Below are 20,066 nucleotides of genomic sequence, written 5' to 3'. Positions count from 1 at the left end.
CCGTGCTACAGGCAGCCGACTTCACGCGGCCGTTTGTAGTACAGACCGACGCCAGTGACTTCGGCCTCGGTGCGGTGCTCAGCCAGGTGGACTCTGCGAGCCAAGAGCACCCAGTCTTGTACCTGAGCCGGAAGCTGTTACCGAGGGAAGTGGCCTATTCCACAATGGAGAAGGAGTGCCTGGCCATAGTGTGGGCCCTGCAGCGTCTGCAACCCTATCTATACGGGCGCCACTTCATCGTGGAGACGGACCACAATCCCCTCAGCTGGTTGCACACCGTCTCTGGGACGAATGGGCGATTGTTGCGATGGAGCCTTGCGCTCCAGCAATACAACTTCACCATTCGCCACAAAAGGGGCCGTGACCACGGTAACGCAGACGGGCTGTCCCGACAAGGAGAGGTCGCGGACGGGCGCACGGGGGAACACCGGAGTGTGCTGCCCCCTAGCGCCCTCAAAAGGGGGGAGGTGTGAGGTAAATCCGGAGATATGACGATAAATCATGATATTCAAGTATGTCAGGAAGCCCTCTCCTGGTGTCACCCCCCCTTTCCTTCACACAACTGGTTTAGCAACAAATTCCATGGCCATGTCCTGTGATATGGAAATTAGGTGGCTTTAGGGACAATGGACACAGGATGACTCCCTGCCGTCACCCTGTAGTAGGAGCTGCTATCTAATTAGCAAGGCTCTGGAAATAGCCAGACAGAACGACTCCAGTAAAAAATGGTTCATATCTCGCAAGCCATATTTCCGATAAATATGGCAACCATAAAAATGGTGTCTCCGCATGTGGACGATGCCGGCACACCCTTTTTATGGGAGCAGGACATTGGGAAATGCCCCAGGCGTGATATCAGCCAATGGGGAACTGGCAGACAGGTCATGAGTCCCCTCGTTCTGTAGCTAAATTCATAACTGTCACAATGAGAGCATTGGCGTCTGCCTACGACGCTCCCAGGCAAAGTTATGGCCAATATCCCCTTTGCTGGATAATTCTGATCCATGCAGGGGGAGTGGCAGTGCTTCCCTGTGAGGTCACTAAGGTAGGAGGGGACCTGGATCTGCCCAGGTTGATAACCCTACTTCGGCCATTTTCCAGTGTTCTTCTGCTCGGGGGCCTGGTTGGGAAAGACCTGTGAGGGAGTTCCTGGAAACCTGGTCTACAGCGCCCCCCTGTGGCCAGACGCACAAGGTAACTGATTGAATTGCATACCTGTTTGAAAACCATGCTTTATCTGTAACTGTACTCTGACATATGTATATTCTGTAGATTCCCTATTGTATATATTGTAGTTCTAGTGTGCTTTAGGCTGATTAAATTATATAATTAATCTTGGGCTGTTCTGTTATCTCGATCTTGAATCCCACGTCTGTGTGTTCGGCTAATAGTTACCGTAAATCGGTTGGTGGCAGCGAATTGTGCCAAGGATTATTGTGGGGAGGCCAGTGAGATTCGGGGAGATTTTATATATTCCGCCCGCGGAGGTCGGGGGAATATATACCCTACTCTCACCGGGGACCCTTCAATAATCGGCATAAGTAGTATAGCGGCCTCCTTGCTTATTGTCGGGCAATTCCATAATTGGCCTGACTATAAGAGGGGCGCTAGAGAGCGCGTCACGTGCTCTGTCTGTCGGTCGGGAGGTATAAAGGAGGGGTGACCCCCACTTGTTACCCCCCGATTGTGACGTACTGGTAGCCAGCGCGGGGGAGTTCTGAGTGACCCCCCCGGTGGTTTGTGACACTGTCTATGCTGGCCACGGTGACAGCGGGACATTAGTGCAACTTGCATCAAATGTTTCGTTTCCCTACAGCTCCCCCACAGGAGAAATGAGGCTCTACACACAAAATTTAAATGTATGTATAATACAGGACCTCTAGCGACCCAGATCACTGTGAACAGAGGATTCCCTCTCTACTAACTCAGGACACTATATTAGGGTATGTGCACACCATGTTTTTTTCAGCAAGATTCCACTCCGGAAACAGCCTGAAAAAGCACTAGCTAAACATTGAAAGAATGAACATATAGATTTGTATGTAAAAACAACTTGTTTTTCACATGTTCAGGCTCCGGAGCATCTTTTAACTGCATCAGGCTTCCAAAGACACCAAACAGTTAAAACAGGTGTGCATATTTTTTTTTTTTTATTTTTTTTTTTTAGGGGTTTCACTGCGCTTTTTCAGGTGTTTTTCACTTTGAAGATTCTCCAGTTATCTAGTTCAGGCTCTGGAGCGACTTTTAACCGCATCAGGCTTTCAAAGGCAACAAACAGTTAAAACAAGTGTGCATTTTTTTTTTTTTTTGCAGCGGTTTCGCTGCGCTTTTTCACACGTTTCCCACTTTGAAGATTCTCTTTTTCACATGTTCAGGCTCTGGACCGTCTTTAAACTGTTTCAGGCTTCCAAATGTACCAAACAGTTAAAAAAAAAAAGAAATGTGCTTTTTTTTTTCTTTGCAGCAGTTTCGCTGTGCTTTTTCAGGCGTTTTCCTCTTTGAAGATTTTCTACTTTACTTTTTCAGGCTCTGGAGCGTCTTTTAACTGCTTCAGTCTTCCAAAGACACCAAACAGTTAAAAAAAAAAAAAGTGTTCTTTTTTTGTAATGGTTTCACTGCGCTTTTTCAGACGTTTTCCCACTTTGAAGATTCTTTTTTTCACATGTTCAGGCTCTGGAGCATCTTTTAACCACTTCAGGCTTCTAAAGGCACCAAACAGTTAAAAATAAGTGTGCTTTTTTTTGCAGCAGTTTTGCTGCGCTCTTTCAGGCATTTTTCACTGTGAATATTCTCTAGTTCACATGTTCGGCTCTGGAGCATCTTTTAACCGCTTCAGGCTTCCAAAGGCACCAAATAATTAAAATAAGTGCCAATTTTTTTTATTTATTTATTTTTTTTGCATCGGTTTCGCTGGGCTTTTTCAGACGTTTTTCTACTTTGAAGTTTTTTTATACTTTATAATAGAAATCAATGGCAACGCTCAAAGGACATCTGGGTGTTTTGGGGGAGTTTTTAACCTTTTTTTTTTCCAGCGCTTTTGCATGAAACACCACTAGCAGGTTCTTCTATAGTGAATGGAGTTAAAACAATAACTGGAAAATTCCATTAGGCTTTGTGCAGACAATGTCTTTATTAAATGGTTTCCACCTGAAGAAGTGCAGCGAAACTGCTGCAAAAAGCAAACATAATGCACAGTAATGTTAAACACCTTTTTTGTTACTTCTTTTTCTTCATGGTTTGGAAATCGTAATTTGGTTCCTAAAAAAGATGTTATGTACACATAACCCTGGGTCGTATACTCTACGGGTAACTGGACAACCCCTTTAAGATGTATATTGGGGGGGGGGGGCAGGTTCACTGGTATATACATGGTGTAGCTATAACATATCTGGTTTTGTATTAGTGGTGCGCTATACTTTATAATAGAAGTCGATGGCAATGCTCAAAGGACACCTGGGTGTTTGTTTTTTTTTGTTTTTTTAGTGTTTTTTTTCCAGCGCTTTTGCTTGAAACACCACTAGCAGTCATTTCAGTGGTGAATCGCGTTAAAATGACTGGAAAAAACGTCTTTATTAAATGGATACTGCCCGAAATCCACCTGAAGAAGCGCAGCGAAACCTTTGGAAAAAGTGAACATAATGCAAAGGTGATCCATACTTTGTAATAGAAGTCAATGGAAATTCTCAAAGGACAACTGGGTATTTTAGGGGTTTTTGTTTTCTTTTTAGTGTTTTTTTTCTAGCACTTTTGCTTGAAATACCACTAGGTGTTTCTTCAGTAGTGAATGGAGTTAAAACAATGACTGGAATATTCCTTTAATGCCCTGTGCACACGACGTCCTTTTTTTTTTTTTTTTTTTTAAATGAATTCTGCCTGAAAACCACCTGAAGAAGCGCAGCGAAACTGCTACAAAAAGTGAATGTAATGCACAGCAATGTTAAGCACCTTTTTGTTACTTCTTTTTCTTCATGATTTGGAAACCGTGATTTCGCGCCTGATAACATATCTGGTTTTGTATTAAAGGTGCTCTATACTAAATAATAGAAGTCGATGGCAATGCTCAAAGAACACCTGGGTGTTTTAGGGTTTTTTGTTTGTTTTTTTTTAGCTTTTTTTTCCCAGCGCTTTTGCTTGAAACACCACTAGGTGTTTCTTCCGTAGTGAATGGAGTTACATACCGTAGTTACTTAGGTTGAAAAAAAGACCTAGGTCCATCTAGTTCAACCTTTCTAAAACAATTAAACAGTTAAAACAATGACTGGAATATTCATTTTAATGCTCTGTGCACACGACGTCTTTTTTTTAAAAATGGATTCTGCCTGAAAACCACCTGAAGAAGCGCAGTGAAACTGCTGTAAAAAATGAACATAATGCAAAGCAATGTTCAACACTTTTTTGTTACTTCATGGTTTGGAAACCGTGAAAAAGATGTTTTATAAGGGTCTTATACTTTACGGGTATCTAAACTGGACAACCCCTTTAAGATATATGGGACGGGGTTTGCACTGGTATATACATTGTGTAGGTATAACCTATCTGGTTTTGTATTAAATCCGTATCACTTCTATAGGGAGTTCTCTAACTTGGGCAACAACTTTTCTAATGTCACATATGGAAGCTATTGCTCTCTGTTATCTACCACTGTCAAATTTACATTTTTTTATTTTTTTTTTTCTTAAAAGATGGAGCTGTATCTATAAATACAGATCTGTTTCTTTAAGTTCCTAGGCTGGACCTCCATGTGTTACGGCTCATGGTGTGTGAGGTAATGGCCGATCTGCGCCCGCACTGTGCTGAAAATGAGTTTTCTCTGTTTATAGAATGGATTTTCATGTCCGCCTGGCCCCCTCTTTCCTCTGGACACCACCACTCCCGTCCTCCCCTGGTCTCCAGGAGTGAAGTTTATTTAGCAGGAGCTTAGCCTGCGGCCGATCTCCATAACGACCCTAAAATAAACAGGTCAGTGCCAGGCCTGAGGCACCCCGGCCTCTAATCCAGCCAGGGCAGACGTCGCCACCTCGCCTGCCACAACAGGGGTTTGCCCATTGTGTGGCGTTACACAGCTCTTAAGTATATGTCTATAGACCACAGAGTGGTGACTAAAAGAGGATGATTGAGGTGAGTGCCCAATTCTGGCACTGCAGCTCCACCTCCCTCCTCCCCCCTTTCCTTCACCTCACCCTCAATCTACGTCCCACCGGGACCAAGCTGACCCCATAATTATACCAGAAATAAGTTTTCTTACCTCACCCGCCACCCTCCTCCTCCCTCTAATCATAGTTCTGGCAGATTTTAATGTCAGCTCAGAAATGGCTCCCAGATGCTGAGGTTGGTCTAGTTAATGAAAGCGATAAATGAACTTTAGGCATAAAACCTTATGAAAACTTTAACTCCAGGTTTGCCAGGTTTATTTTGTGCGGCCGTCCGGATCCGATAACGGTCATCACCCAACTCTTTATGGTGAAGATTATCATTTACGCAGCTATATGGCTTTATGAAGGATTTTCACCCAGGTTTTTCAGGGTAAATATTTTTATTTAGTATTTTATAAAGCAACATATTTTTACGTTTTTTAATGTGCTTTGTAAAGCTGCAGTCTTGCTGCATATAAAAGGGTATATAATCACCAGCATTGCTGTTGGAAAAGCTCTGAGACAGCTATTCTGTACCCAGAAAGCATTTTCACCCAGGTTTTTCAGGGTAAATATCTATATTTAGTAATTTAGTATAATAAAGCTGCTTATTAATTATTATTATTATTATTATTATTACCCGAAAGGTATTTTCACCCAGGTTTTTCAGGGTAAATATTTTTGTTTATTATTATCCAAAGGGTATTGGCAACCAGGTTTTTCAGGCTAAATATCTATATTTAGTATTATAAAGCGGCTGATTATTATTATTACTATTATTATTATCCGAAAGGTATTTTCACCCAGGTTTTCAGAGTAAATATCTATATTTAGTATAATAAAGCGGCTGATAATAATAATAATAATCAGCCACTTTATTATACTAAATATAGATATTTACCCTGAAAAGCCTGGGTGAAAATACCTTTCCGATAATAATAATAATTATTATTATCCGAAAGGTATTTTCACCCAGGTTTTTCAGGGTAAATATTTTTGTTTATTATTATCCAAAGGGTATTGGCAACCAGGTTTTTTAGGCTAAATATCTATATTTAGTATTATAAAGTGGCTGATTATTATTATTACTATTATTATTATCCGAAAGGTATTTTCACCCAGGTTTTTCAGGGTAAATATTTTTGTTTATTATCCAAAGGGTATTGGCACCCAGGTTTTTCAGGCTAAATATCTATATTTAGTATAATAAAGTGGCTGCTTATTATTATTATTACTATTATTATTATTATCCGAAAGGTATTTTCACCCAGGTTTTTCAGGGTAAATATTTTTGTTTATTATCCAAAGGGTATTGGCACCCAGGTTTTTCAGGCTAAATATCTATATTTAGTATAATAAAGTGGCTGCTTATTATTATTATTACTATTATTATTATTATCCGAAAGGTATTTTCACCCAGGTTTTTCAGGGTAAATATTTTTGTTTATTATCCAAAGGGTATTGGCACCCAGGTTTTTCAGGCTAAATATCTATATTTAGTATAATAAAGTGGCTGCTTATTATTATTATTATTATCCGAAAGGTATTTTCACCCAGGTTTTTCAGGGTAAATTTTCATGTATAGTATTAGAAAGCAGCTTTGAAAAGCGACACTGCTGCTGCACGTGCAAAGAACGCTGATCGGCGGTGGCTTTGGCCAAGGTATATAAGTGAAAGTTAATAACCTAGTAAATCTGCACGTCAGTTGATGACAAGGGGTTAAATTACAGCCGCACCGCAAGCCTCTGGCAACGTCCCAGCCCGCAGAGAGTTAATAACAAGGCATAAGAGAGCTTTGTGCGGGGATACAATATCCCAGCATGCTTTTCAGCAGAGTCTGGTTTTTAATTTGAGGCTAAAAGTTGGCGCAGATTTAAGGGGATTGGAAGAGAGACGCGTCCAGAGTGAAAATATTTACACAGCAGCAAATTCCAGCAGGAATCCAGGGGCCGGTGTCTGAGCGCCAAACAAAGACTTCTTTCTGGAGGTTTCACTCCTCCGTATTGTGCACTACACTCACTGCTGTGTACCGAGAGGATGCACTCCATTCACTACTCATCCCTACCATCCCTATCGTCTGCTCATCCCTACCATCCCTATCGTCTGCTCATCCCTACCATCCCTATCGTCTGCTCATCCCTACCATCCCTATCGTCTGCTCATCCCTACCATCCCTATCGTCTGCTCATCCCTACCATCCCTATCGTCTGCTCATCCCTACCATCCCTATCGTCTGCTCATCCCTACCATCCCTATCGTCTGCTCATCCCTACCATCCCTATCGTTTGCTCATCCCTATCGTCTGCTCATCCCTACCATCCCTACCGTCTGATCTCGTGCGCTAATGGCCGTGTGGTTTGAGCAGATCGATGAACCCGTTCTGTTCGCCGACCCACGGACCGATCAATTAGCCAATCCACTTTGCCTCAACAGAACTAAATGGACTCCCCCAAAGCACCCCAAGGAATGTACTATGGACCTTCTGCAACAAATCAGCACCGAAATTCGCATGTGTGATGCTGAGATTTTGCCACTGATTTTGATGCAGATTTTGCCCAAAGGGTGAGATCTCGTGAAAGTATTGCCAGGCTACAGATTTCCAAATCCGCAATGGGCGGAAAATATTCACAAAGCATAGATGATTTTTATTGCACCAAGCACAAACTTTCTACAGAGACTTCAATGGGTGCGTGCACACGATCAGGGATCGCAGCGTTTTAGACACTGAGTCCAAAGCTCTGCATTGCACAGTGGATGAGATATATAGAAATCCCATGCCCACTGTACTGCTTTTCACCGCAACGTAAACTGACCTACGGTTCAGCTTTCCGTGCCGCAGCATGTCAATATATGCTGCGGAGACTCGAGTGTTCTCCATAGGAAGAACAGAGCGAAAGTCTGCAGTGGCTTGAACCCTGATCGTGGGCATGGGCAACTGTGTGTCCGCAGGAGAAGACACGCCGCGTAAACTGACCTGTGGAGCATCTTTCCATGAAGCAGCATGTCAGTTTATGCTGCGGAGACTCGTGTGTTTTCCACAGGAAGAACAGAGCAAAAGTCTGCAGCTTCTCGAACCCTGATGTTTGGCACAGACAGTTAGTCTCCTGCGAGGCTCAGTCGCGTGTCTGCAGGAGAAGACACGCTACGTAAACTGACCTGCGGCGCATCTTTGCATGCAGCAGCATGTCAATTTATGCTGCGGAGACTCGAGTGTTCTCCACAGAAAGAACAGAGTGAAAATCCACAGTGGCCTGCACCCTGATCGTGGGCTTGGGCAGATGCGGTTCCTGCGGAGAGCACTCACAGCCCCACAGGAGGAGACAAACTGACCACCTGCGGAGCATCTTTCCATGACGCAGCATGTCAATTTTATGCTGTGGAGACTTGAGTGTTCTCCACAGGAAGAATAGAGCAAAAGTCTGCAGCTTCCCGAACCCTGATCGTGGGCACAGGCAGCTAGTCTCCTGCGAGGATCAGTCGCGTGTCTGCAGAAGACAGGCTACGTAAACTGACCTGCGGCACATCTTTGCGTGCAGCAGCATGTCAATTTATGGCTCAGAGACTCTAGTATTCTCCAGAGGAAGAACAGAGTGAAAGTCCGCAGCTGCCTGTATTCTAATCATGGGCATGGGCAGATATGGTCTCCTGCGAAGATCACTCACGTGTCCACAGGAGAAGACGCGCAGCTTAAACTGACTTGTGGTGCGGTTTTCCAAGCCCTAGCATGTCAATTTATGCTGCGGAGACTCGAGTGTTCTCCAGAGGAAGAACAGAGGGAAAGTCCGTAGCTGCCCGAACTCTAATCGTGGGCATGGGCAGATATGGTCTCCTGCGAGGATCAGTCGCGTGTCCACAGGAGAAGACGCGCTGCGTAAACTGACCTGTGGTGCTGTTTTCCGAGCCACAGCATGTCCATTTATGCTGCGGAGACTCGAGTGTTCTCCATAGGAAGAACAGAGCGAAAGTCCACAGCTTCCCGAACCCTGATCGTGGGCTCAGGCAGGTGCGGGCTCCTGCAGAGAGCACTCGCGGCACCGCAGGAGGAGGCACGCAGCGTCCAGGACGCAGCATGTCCAGATCGTGTGCACCCACCCATAGAATATTTTTGGATAATGCTCAGCATATACCAGTACCAGCAAAGCAGATGTGATTTTCCAGAATACCCTCATGTGTTTGTGCCTAAAAATCTGCAACATAAATCAAGTTAAGTAGCCAGGTCCGATAGGAAGCCGGTGCACGGACAGTGCAGAAAAAGAAGAAAAAATCCAGCAGTTTTGTGATTCTGCCCAAATTTAAAAAATTGCTTCTTTATTGATAAATTCATATTACGCGTTTCGGGCACTTATTGCGCTCTTAATCAAAGCAACATAAATCGATTTTTTTTTTTAATCCAGGTGTGTGAATTTACTAAGCAGATTTCTTGAGCTTTTCTGCGATGAAATCCACATAAAAATGATTTGGTGGAGTTTTTCCGTCGTCCTCTCGTGGGCGCATAACCTTACAGACTCAACAACTAATGGTGCTACAAAACCAATTGCCATCGGAACAGACAGCCCTATAAATATGTTGGTTTTCAAGCCAATCCATGTTTCTTCCACTATAAGGCTCTGGAAACCCCCACAAACATTAGATGATTGTCAGATTTGGCAGAATCTGCAAACAATTATCAAATTTCTGTGGCCACATTCAGAGGAAATCTTCTGGGATTTGGGCATAGAAACAATGGAAATTAGTAAGGGTCTATCCACAATGCTGGGAACGTCAGAAATATACATGGCGATGTTTTTCCATAACATATGTTGCACCTATAGCCAAATAATGGCATATACTGTAGTATTGATGGGTTTTCATGTTGAATCGAGGATGAGCACCACGTGCAGAAATCCCTCCTTTCTTTTTTATCATTGAGGTTATTAATGGTTGTCTGAGGAAGGCACTCGGCCAAATCATCAAGATCCGCTGCTGGCAGCTCCCTGTATAATCGCCAATCGATGACGCTCCAGATGTGCTCAATGAGAGACAAGTCTGGAGATGCTGCAGGCCATGGTGGCACGTTTAGACCACACAGGCTGCTCACAGTAGCACTACAACATGCGGCCTAGTGTCAGCATTTTGAAAAATTGCTCCTGGGACGCTATTGAAAAATGGCTGTTCCACAATTTATCGTCTGTGAAATTGGAGCTTAAGGCATCGCACAGTCTGTACAAACCATCAGAAGGTGTTTGACCCACATTGGGCTACGAGACAAATGTCCAACTACAGGTGTCCATTGACCTCACGCCACTGCTGTAAAAAGCAATTATGGTGCAGAGCATGACGGCAATGGAGGTCTGTCCTCTTCAGTGATCAGGATCAGTCCTGCTTTAGTCTTGGACGAAATGAGAGTCGGAGATTTGTCCGGAGACCACCTGGGCAACACCATGAAGGAGCCTTCACAAGAGAGAAGAGGGTCCTACTCTCAGGATTATGGTTTGGGATGGAACACCATGAAGGAGCCTTCACAAGAGAGTCCTACTCTCGGGATTATGGTTTGGGATGGAACACCATGAAAGAGCCTTCACAAGAGAGTCCTACTCTCGGGATTATGGTTTGGGATGGAACACCATGAAGGAGCCTTCACAAGAGAGTCCTACTCTCGGGATTATGGTTTGGGATGGAACACCATGAAGGAGCCTTCACAAGAGAGTCCTACTCTCGGGATTATGGTTTGGGATGGAACACCATGAAGGATGCTTCACAAGAGAGTCCTACTCTCGGGATTATGGTTTGGGATGGAACACCATGAAGGAACCTTCACAAGAGAGTCCTACTCTCGGGATTATGGTTTGGGATGGAACATAATGAAGCAGCCTTCACAAGAGAGTCCTACTCTCGGGATTATGGTTTGGGATGGAACACCATGAACGAGCCTTCACAAGAGAGTCCTACTCTCGGGATTATGGTTTGGGATGGAACACAATGAAGCAGCCTTCACAAGAGAGTCCTACTCTCGGGATTATGGTTTGCCATGGAACACTATGAAGGAGCCTTCACAAGAGAGTCCTACTCTCGGGATTATGGTTTGGGATGGAACACAATGAAGCAGCCTTCACAAGAGAGTCCTACTCTCGGGATTATGGTTTGCCATGGAACACTATGAAGGAGCCTTCACAAGAGAGTCCTACTCTCGGGATTATGGCTTGGGAAGGAATAATGTACTGTAGCCGGACCCCTGTTGTCTACATTTTGGGTACACTAATGGCTCAGTGTTCCATTAATTTCGTGGTGGAACAAAATCTTGCCAAAGTGTCCAAGGAGCCGTTTTTCAACATGACAATGTCAGACCTGTTGTTGGTCATGCTAGTGTGATCCCCGTTGTGCTCGATAAAAGACAAGTCTGGAGACGCTGCAAACCATGGTGGCACATTTAGGCCTGTATGGCCTAAATGTGTCACTATGGTTTGCTGCCTCTCTAGAATTGTCTGTTATCGAGCACACCGAATACGTCATTGGTCAGCAATTGCACAAAGAGCTGCCAGCAGAGGATCTTGATAATTTGTTGCCCAAGTGCATTCAGCGCAGCAGAACCTTCGTCAGACAACCATTGATATCCTCAGTGATGGCAGCAAAGGCCGTAAGTGCGAGATTTCTGCACAAGGCGTTCGTACTTATTTCTGAATAAATCAAGATGGTTTTAAAATGTTGTTTCCATTTTTTTTCACATTTGCAAATCAAAAACATATTTATGCATCTTGTGAATTCCAGGAGTTTTTCCTTCCCAGTGTTGCAATTTCAATGTTGAGGAGTGAATTAATGCTAATGGAGGGTATATAAACTAGCAGTAATAAAAAAACACCAACATGGATTTCACTGTGGAAACTCGAAGTGTGCTCTTTTAGGGATCTGTGCCCAAGGGAAGACTCTATTAGAGCGGCTTTGTGGCTTGGGCGCAGTTTGAAGTGAGCTGTGGGAATTACAATAAATAGATTGTAGATTTTTGTTTTTTAATCTGACCTAAATGCCGCTGTTTTTCTGAATCCGGCGTTGTTTTTCTTTTGTTCCTGCACCTCTCCATTCCTGAGATATGGCCCTTTATTCCCTGTACATAAATCTTGTCTTGTTATCCAATTGGGTGTGGTCCTGAAGACGACGCCCACAAAAGTTTTGAAGACCACGCTCACTTGGCTAAAAAGACGGCATTTATATACAGGGAAGAAGGGGCCGTATCTCCGGAACGGAGAGGCGCAGGAACACAAGAAAAACAACGCCGGATTCAGGAGAACAGCGGCTTTTACACAAGGTAAAAATTACATGTTTATTCAAAGTTTCCCTTTAAATGTAAACATTCGTATTTGCAGACTAAGGTCACTCCAATTTGTAGCACAGGACCCGTTAATCCTCTCCGTGACAGTCTCTCCCCTGTCTGGCTTTCCTCTGCCCCAGCCATACTTTGCCCCTGCCTCTCTCCCTCACCCCTCTGATATTTGGATAATATCTCTATTCCTTCACAGAGAGACCTTTCTTTTCCATGTAATATAAAACATCGCCTCAGGATGCACACACCTGCCCCCCCCCTCCCCTCCGCTCGCTCCATGTACACTCGCCACAGATTAGCCGCAGACCTCCTGCCCAGTTTGGATAATGACTTCCAGACCCCTCCATCCCCCCTCTTCCCCCTCCTCTATTTTTTTTTTTTTTTTTTTTTTAGTGCTGAACTAGACTTTTGACTTAGGAACTCCAATCAGTGCCAGATAGCTGCAGGTAAAGGGTCTACAAAATCGTGCTAAATACATTTTATGTTTTTTTGCCGGATCGTTCAGGAGAATCCGTCCTAACTATACAGGGTTAAGCCATTAACATGATCTGGTAAATGTTACAGGAGCACATGGCGGTGATAATATACAGGTCTCGGAGAGGATGTAGTCTGACACCGGGATACGCTACATAATCAACTGCGCCTTATAATGGATGAAAGCATTAATTCGAGAGACCAGATCCTACCTTCTTAAAACAAAAACAAATCTATCCCGGCTGGCGTCGGCTATACTTTTCCGCTAGGGTTGATGAACATTCATAATTCTCCTGCGGGCTCACATTTTGGGCGTCCCCCCCCCCCCCACCCACCCCCGTCCATCTACCATACGCACATGCCTAATAGCTTCAGCAGATGATCCGATACCTCACTTTTTCCTCTGACTATTCCTTGCTTGAAAAAGCTGAAAGTGAGACCTTGGCAGAAGATTAGAGCTCAGAAATGGCCACGTATACCCTGAAGCAAAAAAAGGGGGTCGGCGGAATATATGTGGATTCGGCAAAAATACCGATTGCGCTATGTCTGAGACCAGACATTCTGCGGTTAGTGACCGTAATATAATGCAGGTTTGGCTATCCTGAAGGTGAAGAATGAAAACCAGACGCTTAAAAAGGATCCATATTTATTACATAGAAAGTTATTAACAATCGGCACCACCTTGACCAGCAATGGGCGCCTTGTACTTCGCCACCATCCAGCAATCCGTGACATTTAATGTTCATGTATCGGGAAAAAGATATTAACCACCCTCACTGGAATAGGGTGCATGCATTATTTCATTACCGCCTCTTGTATGAAATGAGGTTCTGTACGGTCCTGTAAGTGCCGTTTCATGTCAGAAGCCCCTCCGAACCCACGTATTCAGGCACAAGACTCTCCGAACCCACATACCCACGCAGACACAAGCCCATTCGAACTTTCAGTGCACGGGATCTCATCGGAGTCCGGCTAAGAACATGTCTCCTCGACCCTCAGATACTGGATGATCCATAATTTTAGGTCCGTTTTGCTCACATGCGATTGCTCCAGTATAATATCCCTGCTCATCCCTTCTGTTTCACCTCCTGCCCAGATATCTAGACAGCACTGCTGTCTTCTGGGCAGGTCTCCTGGTCTCCACAGATATGGATGAAACATATCTTGGAAGTCCATAGTTTTAGTGTCCCTCCCCTGCTTAAAAGTAAGAATGAGGAAGCCGTCCGATTGGTGTATCATTATTATTTCCCACCCTAGAGGAGTCCATCAGAGGTTCTTCTGACTCCCAACCTCTTTCAGTACCAGTTGAACTCTCGGATAACTTTTTCAACTCGCTTTTCTCATCTAGACCTGTTTTTACACCTTCCAACTCGAGAGGACCTCCGTTCTCACATGCGTGTGCTTTTTCCTTACGCCTCCGTGTATAGCAGATGGCGCTTACTATGACAACCAAGAGGAGGATACCGGCAGCTACAGCAGGGACCAGGACTAACGTTAGGCTTCCCTCTCTGGTTTGCGTAATGTGGGCACTAGGTGTTGGAGATTCCCCCATGGTCTGGGCTTCGGAGCATAGTTCGGTCTCTCCATTTACATCGGTCATCGATCTAAGGCAAATTCTATATGTGCTGTTCGAGTTCAGTCCCATTAAGGTATAGTGTGGGAGAGTTGGAGGTAACTGGTATCGGTCGGGCCTATTGTCTGATCCAGAGAGGTTTTGCACCGTGAGTCTTAGTCCCAGTAGATTTTCCATATTTTGGATAAAAGTTTGTAGATCCACTTTCAGTGAGCTACTAGTCCTTTCTAGGACTTGTAACTGTATTTCTGGAGGCTCAGTAAAATATACTTGTGTTAGTGATAGCATCTCACAGTACATGCCATAAAATCCCGGTGGACATTCACATTCAACTTCTCCAAGGACATCTAAACGGCAAAACCCACCATTCAAGCAAGTTTGGGGTGGACACAGCTGATCGTATTGCGTGGGTTCAACCGGCTCCTCCGTTGGGTTATTGAGTGTGGTTGTAGTTGTGGTTGGGATAGTGGTCGGTACGTAAGTTGATCTTGGATTGGTTGATGTAGGTGGTGCTGGTGTACTGGTAAGTGCCAAGGTTGTAGGCACAAAGACTGTTGTTGGTATAGGGCATCCAAAGTCAGAATTTTGCAAATTGCGTAAAATCTTACCTGCATTTTTAGGAGGGAAGTGGCAACGCGTTTCGTCTGAGCGTTGCAGAGCAATTCCGCTGACTCTCAGCCATTCTGTTAGCCAGCTTAAGATGCACACACAGTTAAAAGGGTTTTGTGCCAGACTAACACCCCGGAGACGCGGTGTGGATTGGAAAAGACCTTTTGGCAACGTGCGAAGACTCATTCTGCTTAAATCTAAATCTTGTAATCCACTGAGGCTTGAAAAGTCATCAGTTTGTAGCTGGGATATGGCCACATTGCCAGCTAGGTTGAGTTTGATCAAGCCTCGTAGACCCGGAGGCACCTTAGACAACTGATTATCAGATAGGTCCAACTCGTGGAGATTCTTGAGCTCATTCAACAGATCGGCGGGCAACTCTCTCAATCCAAGACCTGCCAGCCGTAAGGTCTCTATGTTTCTCGCGTGGAATACCCCAGGATGGATGACTGGGATAGCATTGTAACTAAGGTCCAGGAGCAGAAGATGAGGTAGGGAGAACGCTGGAGGGACAACCAGTTGATTTTTGGTCAGTTTAAGCTCAAGTAGATTCTCAAGACCTCTGAAGGCATCTAGATGAATGCTCCGAATGTGGTTCTCACTCAGGTACAGCCTTTCTAGACGACTTAGCCCTTGAAAGGTTTCGGCAGAGATCTCTGTGATTTGGTTTGACGAAAGATCCAGGTTGCTCAGATTAGTCAGCCTTTTGAAGATACCTCCGGGAAGATTGGAAAGCTTGTTATGGGAAAGATCCAAGAGTTGGAGGTCCCACAAACCTGAGAAACTGCTCTCCTCTACTGAACTGATTCCATTCTCAAAGAGGTATAAACTCATCGTGTTCGGAGGTATTGCACGAGGAAAGTTGGGGTTCCTGCGACTCATACAGAAGACGATAGATGGTTGGTTGCATTGACAGCCATCTGGGCAACTTTCTGTAAGGACTGTGTATGCAGCGCAGAGGACCGTCCAAACCCACAGGAGATGCATGGTGCAAGATCTGTCAAAGAAAACAAAAGAGTATTAATTAACCTGGTAACATTTTTGAGCTTTTCATCTGCAAATTAAATCAATTATGGACAATGCTGACCCTATCCAGGACTATTCTATGGCATCTGCTCAAGTACCGAGGTTTACAAATCTTTGGAGAAGGGGTTAAGGGTTAACATTCTCTCCTCCAAGCTGGTGCCAGACTTCATTTTCATCCAAGGCATATTTTCCGGCATGTAATCTTATAAGGTTACTCCTGTGATTGGCAGATTCCAATTTTTTACTTGAACCGTTACCACCGAGCATGAAATTATCCGAGAGGTTTCTGGTGAGGCTTGTGCGGACAGGATGCTCTCGCCTCGTTGAGAATCGGTTGGTATTTGTACCCCTATCATTTAGGTTACATGAACTTTCAACTCCTGCACAAAAAAAGGGCTTGGGCCTGTCAGGCCATGCCCCATGTGTATAAACAGAGCCCCCGACCGGTATGCCGAAAAACACACATTTTTTGTGTTTGCGTGTTTTTCCGCGTGCTTTTTTTTGTGCGTTTTTTAGTCATGGTGACCGTGAGGGTTCAGGCATTGCACCTGCATGGTCGGCACCAGGTCACTGGATCATCTTACAGCCGGGACCCAGATCTCACTGCCTGGAGCATTGGCCGCGCCGTTCCCGGTAGTTTGACCCCCTAAATGCTGTGATCAGAAGGCAGGGAGAGGAATCGCAAACCTCTCCCAGGCGATCAGGTCCCTGTAACGCAGTTGCAGGGACCCTATCGCTGCCATGGTATCCATAGGTCATCACAATGACGACCCCGGGTTACTGAGGTACGACTCGCCTCACAGACCAAGGCACCTATGTCACTGGGATTCCCTGCAGCCATTTCCTCATCTCAAGGTTTCATGGAACCCTGGTGACCTCACAAGGTGAACTGAGTTCATGCCGTCGAATCTGCAACAAACCCCGGTGATCCGCCGGTATGAACTCGATTCACCAGGATTCCCTGCAGACCGTGACATGAGGAAATGGCTGCAGGTAAACACAGTGACATCCAAAAGCCACATAAAAATGCAAAAAAGAAAACAAAAGAAAAACCCGCACTGTGAGCACGAGACCTAAAGTGGTGGTAGACATGAAACTACCGTAATTCGGCCAATCTGATTGATGGTGGAATCTTAAAAATTGCGTTGTGCGTGGGTAACTTTACTGTCTGCAATCTTCACATTTTACAGATGTAGAATTTGTATTCTCATGATGGGATCCAGCACAGCTATCAGACCGTTATACAGCCATGTGATTGCTCCCATATGGGCTGCCATATGTCTTTGTGTAGGCTACTGCTATAATGTAGTATGCTTTCCAGTACAATGTTATTTTTCGACAATGGGACCCTATTGGTTGACATATGCCCCCCTACGCCTTTACAGTGGCATACATTGCGTGGATATATCTCATATACACGTCCTATATAATTTTGATGCAACACTATATGGTGGTATTATTGCCTTCGCACTATATGGCGGTATTATATAAGTTGAAAAAAAAGTTTAAAAAAATGACATCCTCTCTGTATTTTGTAAATTACACGTCCTACATAATTTTGATGCAACATTATATGGCGATATTATTGCCTTGGCGGTATTATATAAGTTGAAAAAAAAGTTAAAAAAAATACATTCTCTATATTTTGTATAGTACACGTCCTATATAATTTTGATGCAACATTATATGGCGGTATTATTGCCTTGGTACTATATGGCGGTATTATATAAGTTGAAAAAAAAGTGCAAAAAATGACATCCTGTCTGTATTTTGTAAATTACATGTCCTATATAATTTTGATGCAACATTATATGGCGGTATTATTGCCTTCGCACTATATGGCGGTATTATATAAGTTGAAAAAAAGTGCAAAAAATGACATCCTGTCTGTATTTTGTAAATTACACGTCCTATATAATTTTGATGCAACATTATATGGCGGTATTATTGCCTTGGTACTATATGGCGGTATTATATAAGTTGAAAAAAAAGTGCAAAAAATTACATCCTCTGTATTTTGTAAATTACACGTCCTATATAATTTTGATGCAATATTATATGGCGGTATTATTGCCTTCGCACTATATGGCGGTATTATACAAGTTGAAAAAAAGTGCAAAAAATGACATCCTCTGTATTTTGTAAATTACACGTCCTATATAATTTTGATGCAACATTATATGGCGGTATTATTGCCTTCGCACTATATGGCGGTATTATATAAGTTGAAAAAAAGTGCAAAAAATGACATCCTGTCTGTATTTTGTAAATTTAGAGACAACCTCACATCTGCAGGGTCTGACACACTCAGGTCTACTCCATCTGTACAGTCATAAAGCCCCCGCTGCGCACTCACACGCAGCTGAACGCCATGCGCGCACGAAGCACTCATCCGAGGATTGGTAAGATCTGCGATCCTGTAAATCCCTTTGCGGAACAATATATGGACCTTGTATTTTCCATCTGCACACGGTTTCCCCTCCGCATGAATACATTGCAGATGACGAGAAGATAGTGTCTGTTATATCTGCGCCTGTACTGACAGAGTTAAGAAGGGGTCAGTAGGAGGCAGGTAATATTCTGAGGAATGTGCAGCTGTGAGAAGGGGGGAGACAGAGGTGAGAGAAGGGAATAGGCCGAATATAAAGAAGAATAGGAGAGGAGATGTTGCAGATGGTGAGGAGGAGAGGAGGGGCACGGCTGGTAATTGCTGTCCAAGAAGGAGGAGGAGGAGGGGGGCACAACTTATGTGTCTGGAGAGAAGGTGGGGTGCGGGGTGTCATCTTGTCAGAAGTAAATGTTATACACAAAATACCCTGATAACTTTTTTTTTTTTTTTTTTCTCCATTTATAAAAGCTTCACGGTGTTTAAAGTTGGGGTATTCCGGCTTCTTTGTTTAGGATCAAGTTAAAAGGAAACTTTTTTGTATCAGTCACGATACACGGGAGGCTGCGCTCACCATGGCGGTGACTACTGGTAACGGTCCTGGTTCCAGGAGGGGCGCTAAATACTGATCCAGGCGCTAAATACAAATCCAGGATGGGGCGCTAAATACTGATTCAGGATGGGGCGCTAAATACTGATCCAGGATAGGACGCTAAATACTGATCCAGGATGGGGTGCTAAATACTGATCCAGGATGGGGTGCTAAATACTGATCCAGGATGGGGTGCTAAATACTGATCCAGGAGGGGCGCTAAATACTGATCCAGGATGGGGTGCTAAATACTGATCCATGGGAGCCCTAAGTACTGATCCAGGCCCAAAATACGGAGTCAGGATGGGGCGCTAAATACTGAGCCATGAGGGTCACTAAATACTTATCCATGAGGGTTACTAAATACTGATCCATGAGGGTTGCTAAATACTGATCCATGAGGGTTGCTAAATACTGATCCATGAGGGTTGCTAAATACTGATCCAGGAGGGGTGCTAAATACTGATCCAGGAGGGGCGCTAAATACTGATCCAGGATGGGGTTCTAAATACTGATCCATGGGAGCCCTAAGTACTGATCCAGGCCCAAAATACGGAGTCAGGATGGGGCGCTAAATACTGATCTAAAGGGGCACTAAATACTGATCCATGAGGGTTACTAAATACTGATCCATGAGGGGTATTAAATACTGATCCAAGAAAGGACGTTAAATACTGATCCTGGAGGGCCGCTAAATACTGATCCAGGAATGGGTGCTAAATACTGATCCAGGAGCGCCACTAAATAGTGATCCAGGTCCTAAATATTGATCCAGGAGGGGTCCTAAATACTTATCCAGGATGGGGAGCTAAATATTAAACCTGGAAGTGTGCTAAATACTGATCCGGAATGGGGAGCTAAATACTGACCCAGAATTGGACGCTAAATACTCATCCAGGAAGGGGCACTAATTACTGCTAAGCAAGAAATAAAGAATGATTGATAGAAATGTACATCTGTTATCTTCATATAGAAAAGAC

General features: G+C 44.1%; 2 protein-coding genes across 3 annotated transcripts in view; one reads left to right on the top strand and one right to left on the bottom strand.

Annotated features, from left to right (window-relative positions):
- Positions 1–20,066, top strand: part of PAM16 (presequence translocase associated motor 16) — a 187,299-nt gene that overhangs the window by 80,499 nt on the left and 86,734 nt on the right. The gene's annotated exons all lie outside the window — the stretch shown is intronic.
- The window catches only part of VASN (vasorin), a 23,513-nt gene continuing 16,989 nt past the window's right edge, over positions 13,543–20,066 (bottom strand). The window contains exon 2 of the mRNA XM_075318225.1: positions 13,543–16,079. Within this exon, the coding sequence (XP_075174340.1) occupies positions 14,099–16,069 (1,971 nt within the window). The 5' untranslated portion in view covers positions 16,070–16,079 and the 3' untranslated portion in view covers positions 13,543–14,098. The remainder of the gene's footprint in view (positions 16,080–20,066) is intronic.

Source organism: Anomaloglossus baeobatrachus, chromosome 7 (assembly GCF_048569485.1).
Source record: "Anomaloglossus baeobatrachus isolate aAnoBae1 chromosome 7, aAnoBae1.hap1, whole genome shotgun sequence".
Classification (NCBI taxonomy): domain Eukaryota; kingdom Metazoa; phylum Chordata; class Amphibia; order Anura; family Aromobatidae; genus Anomaloglossus; species Anomaloglossus baeobatrachus.
This window is presented reverse-complemented; position numbering and strand designations above follow the sequence as displayed.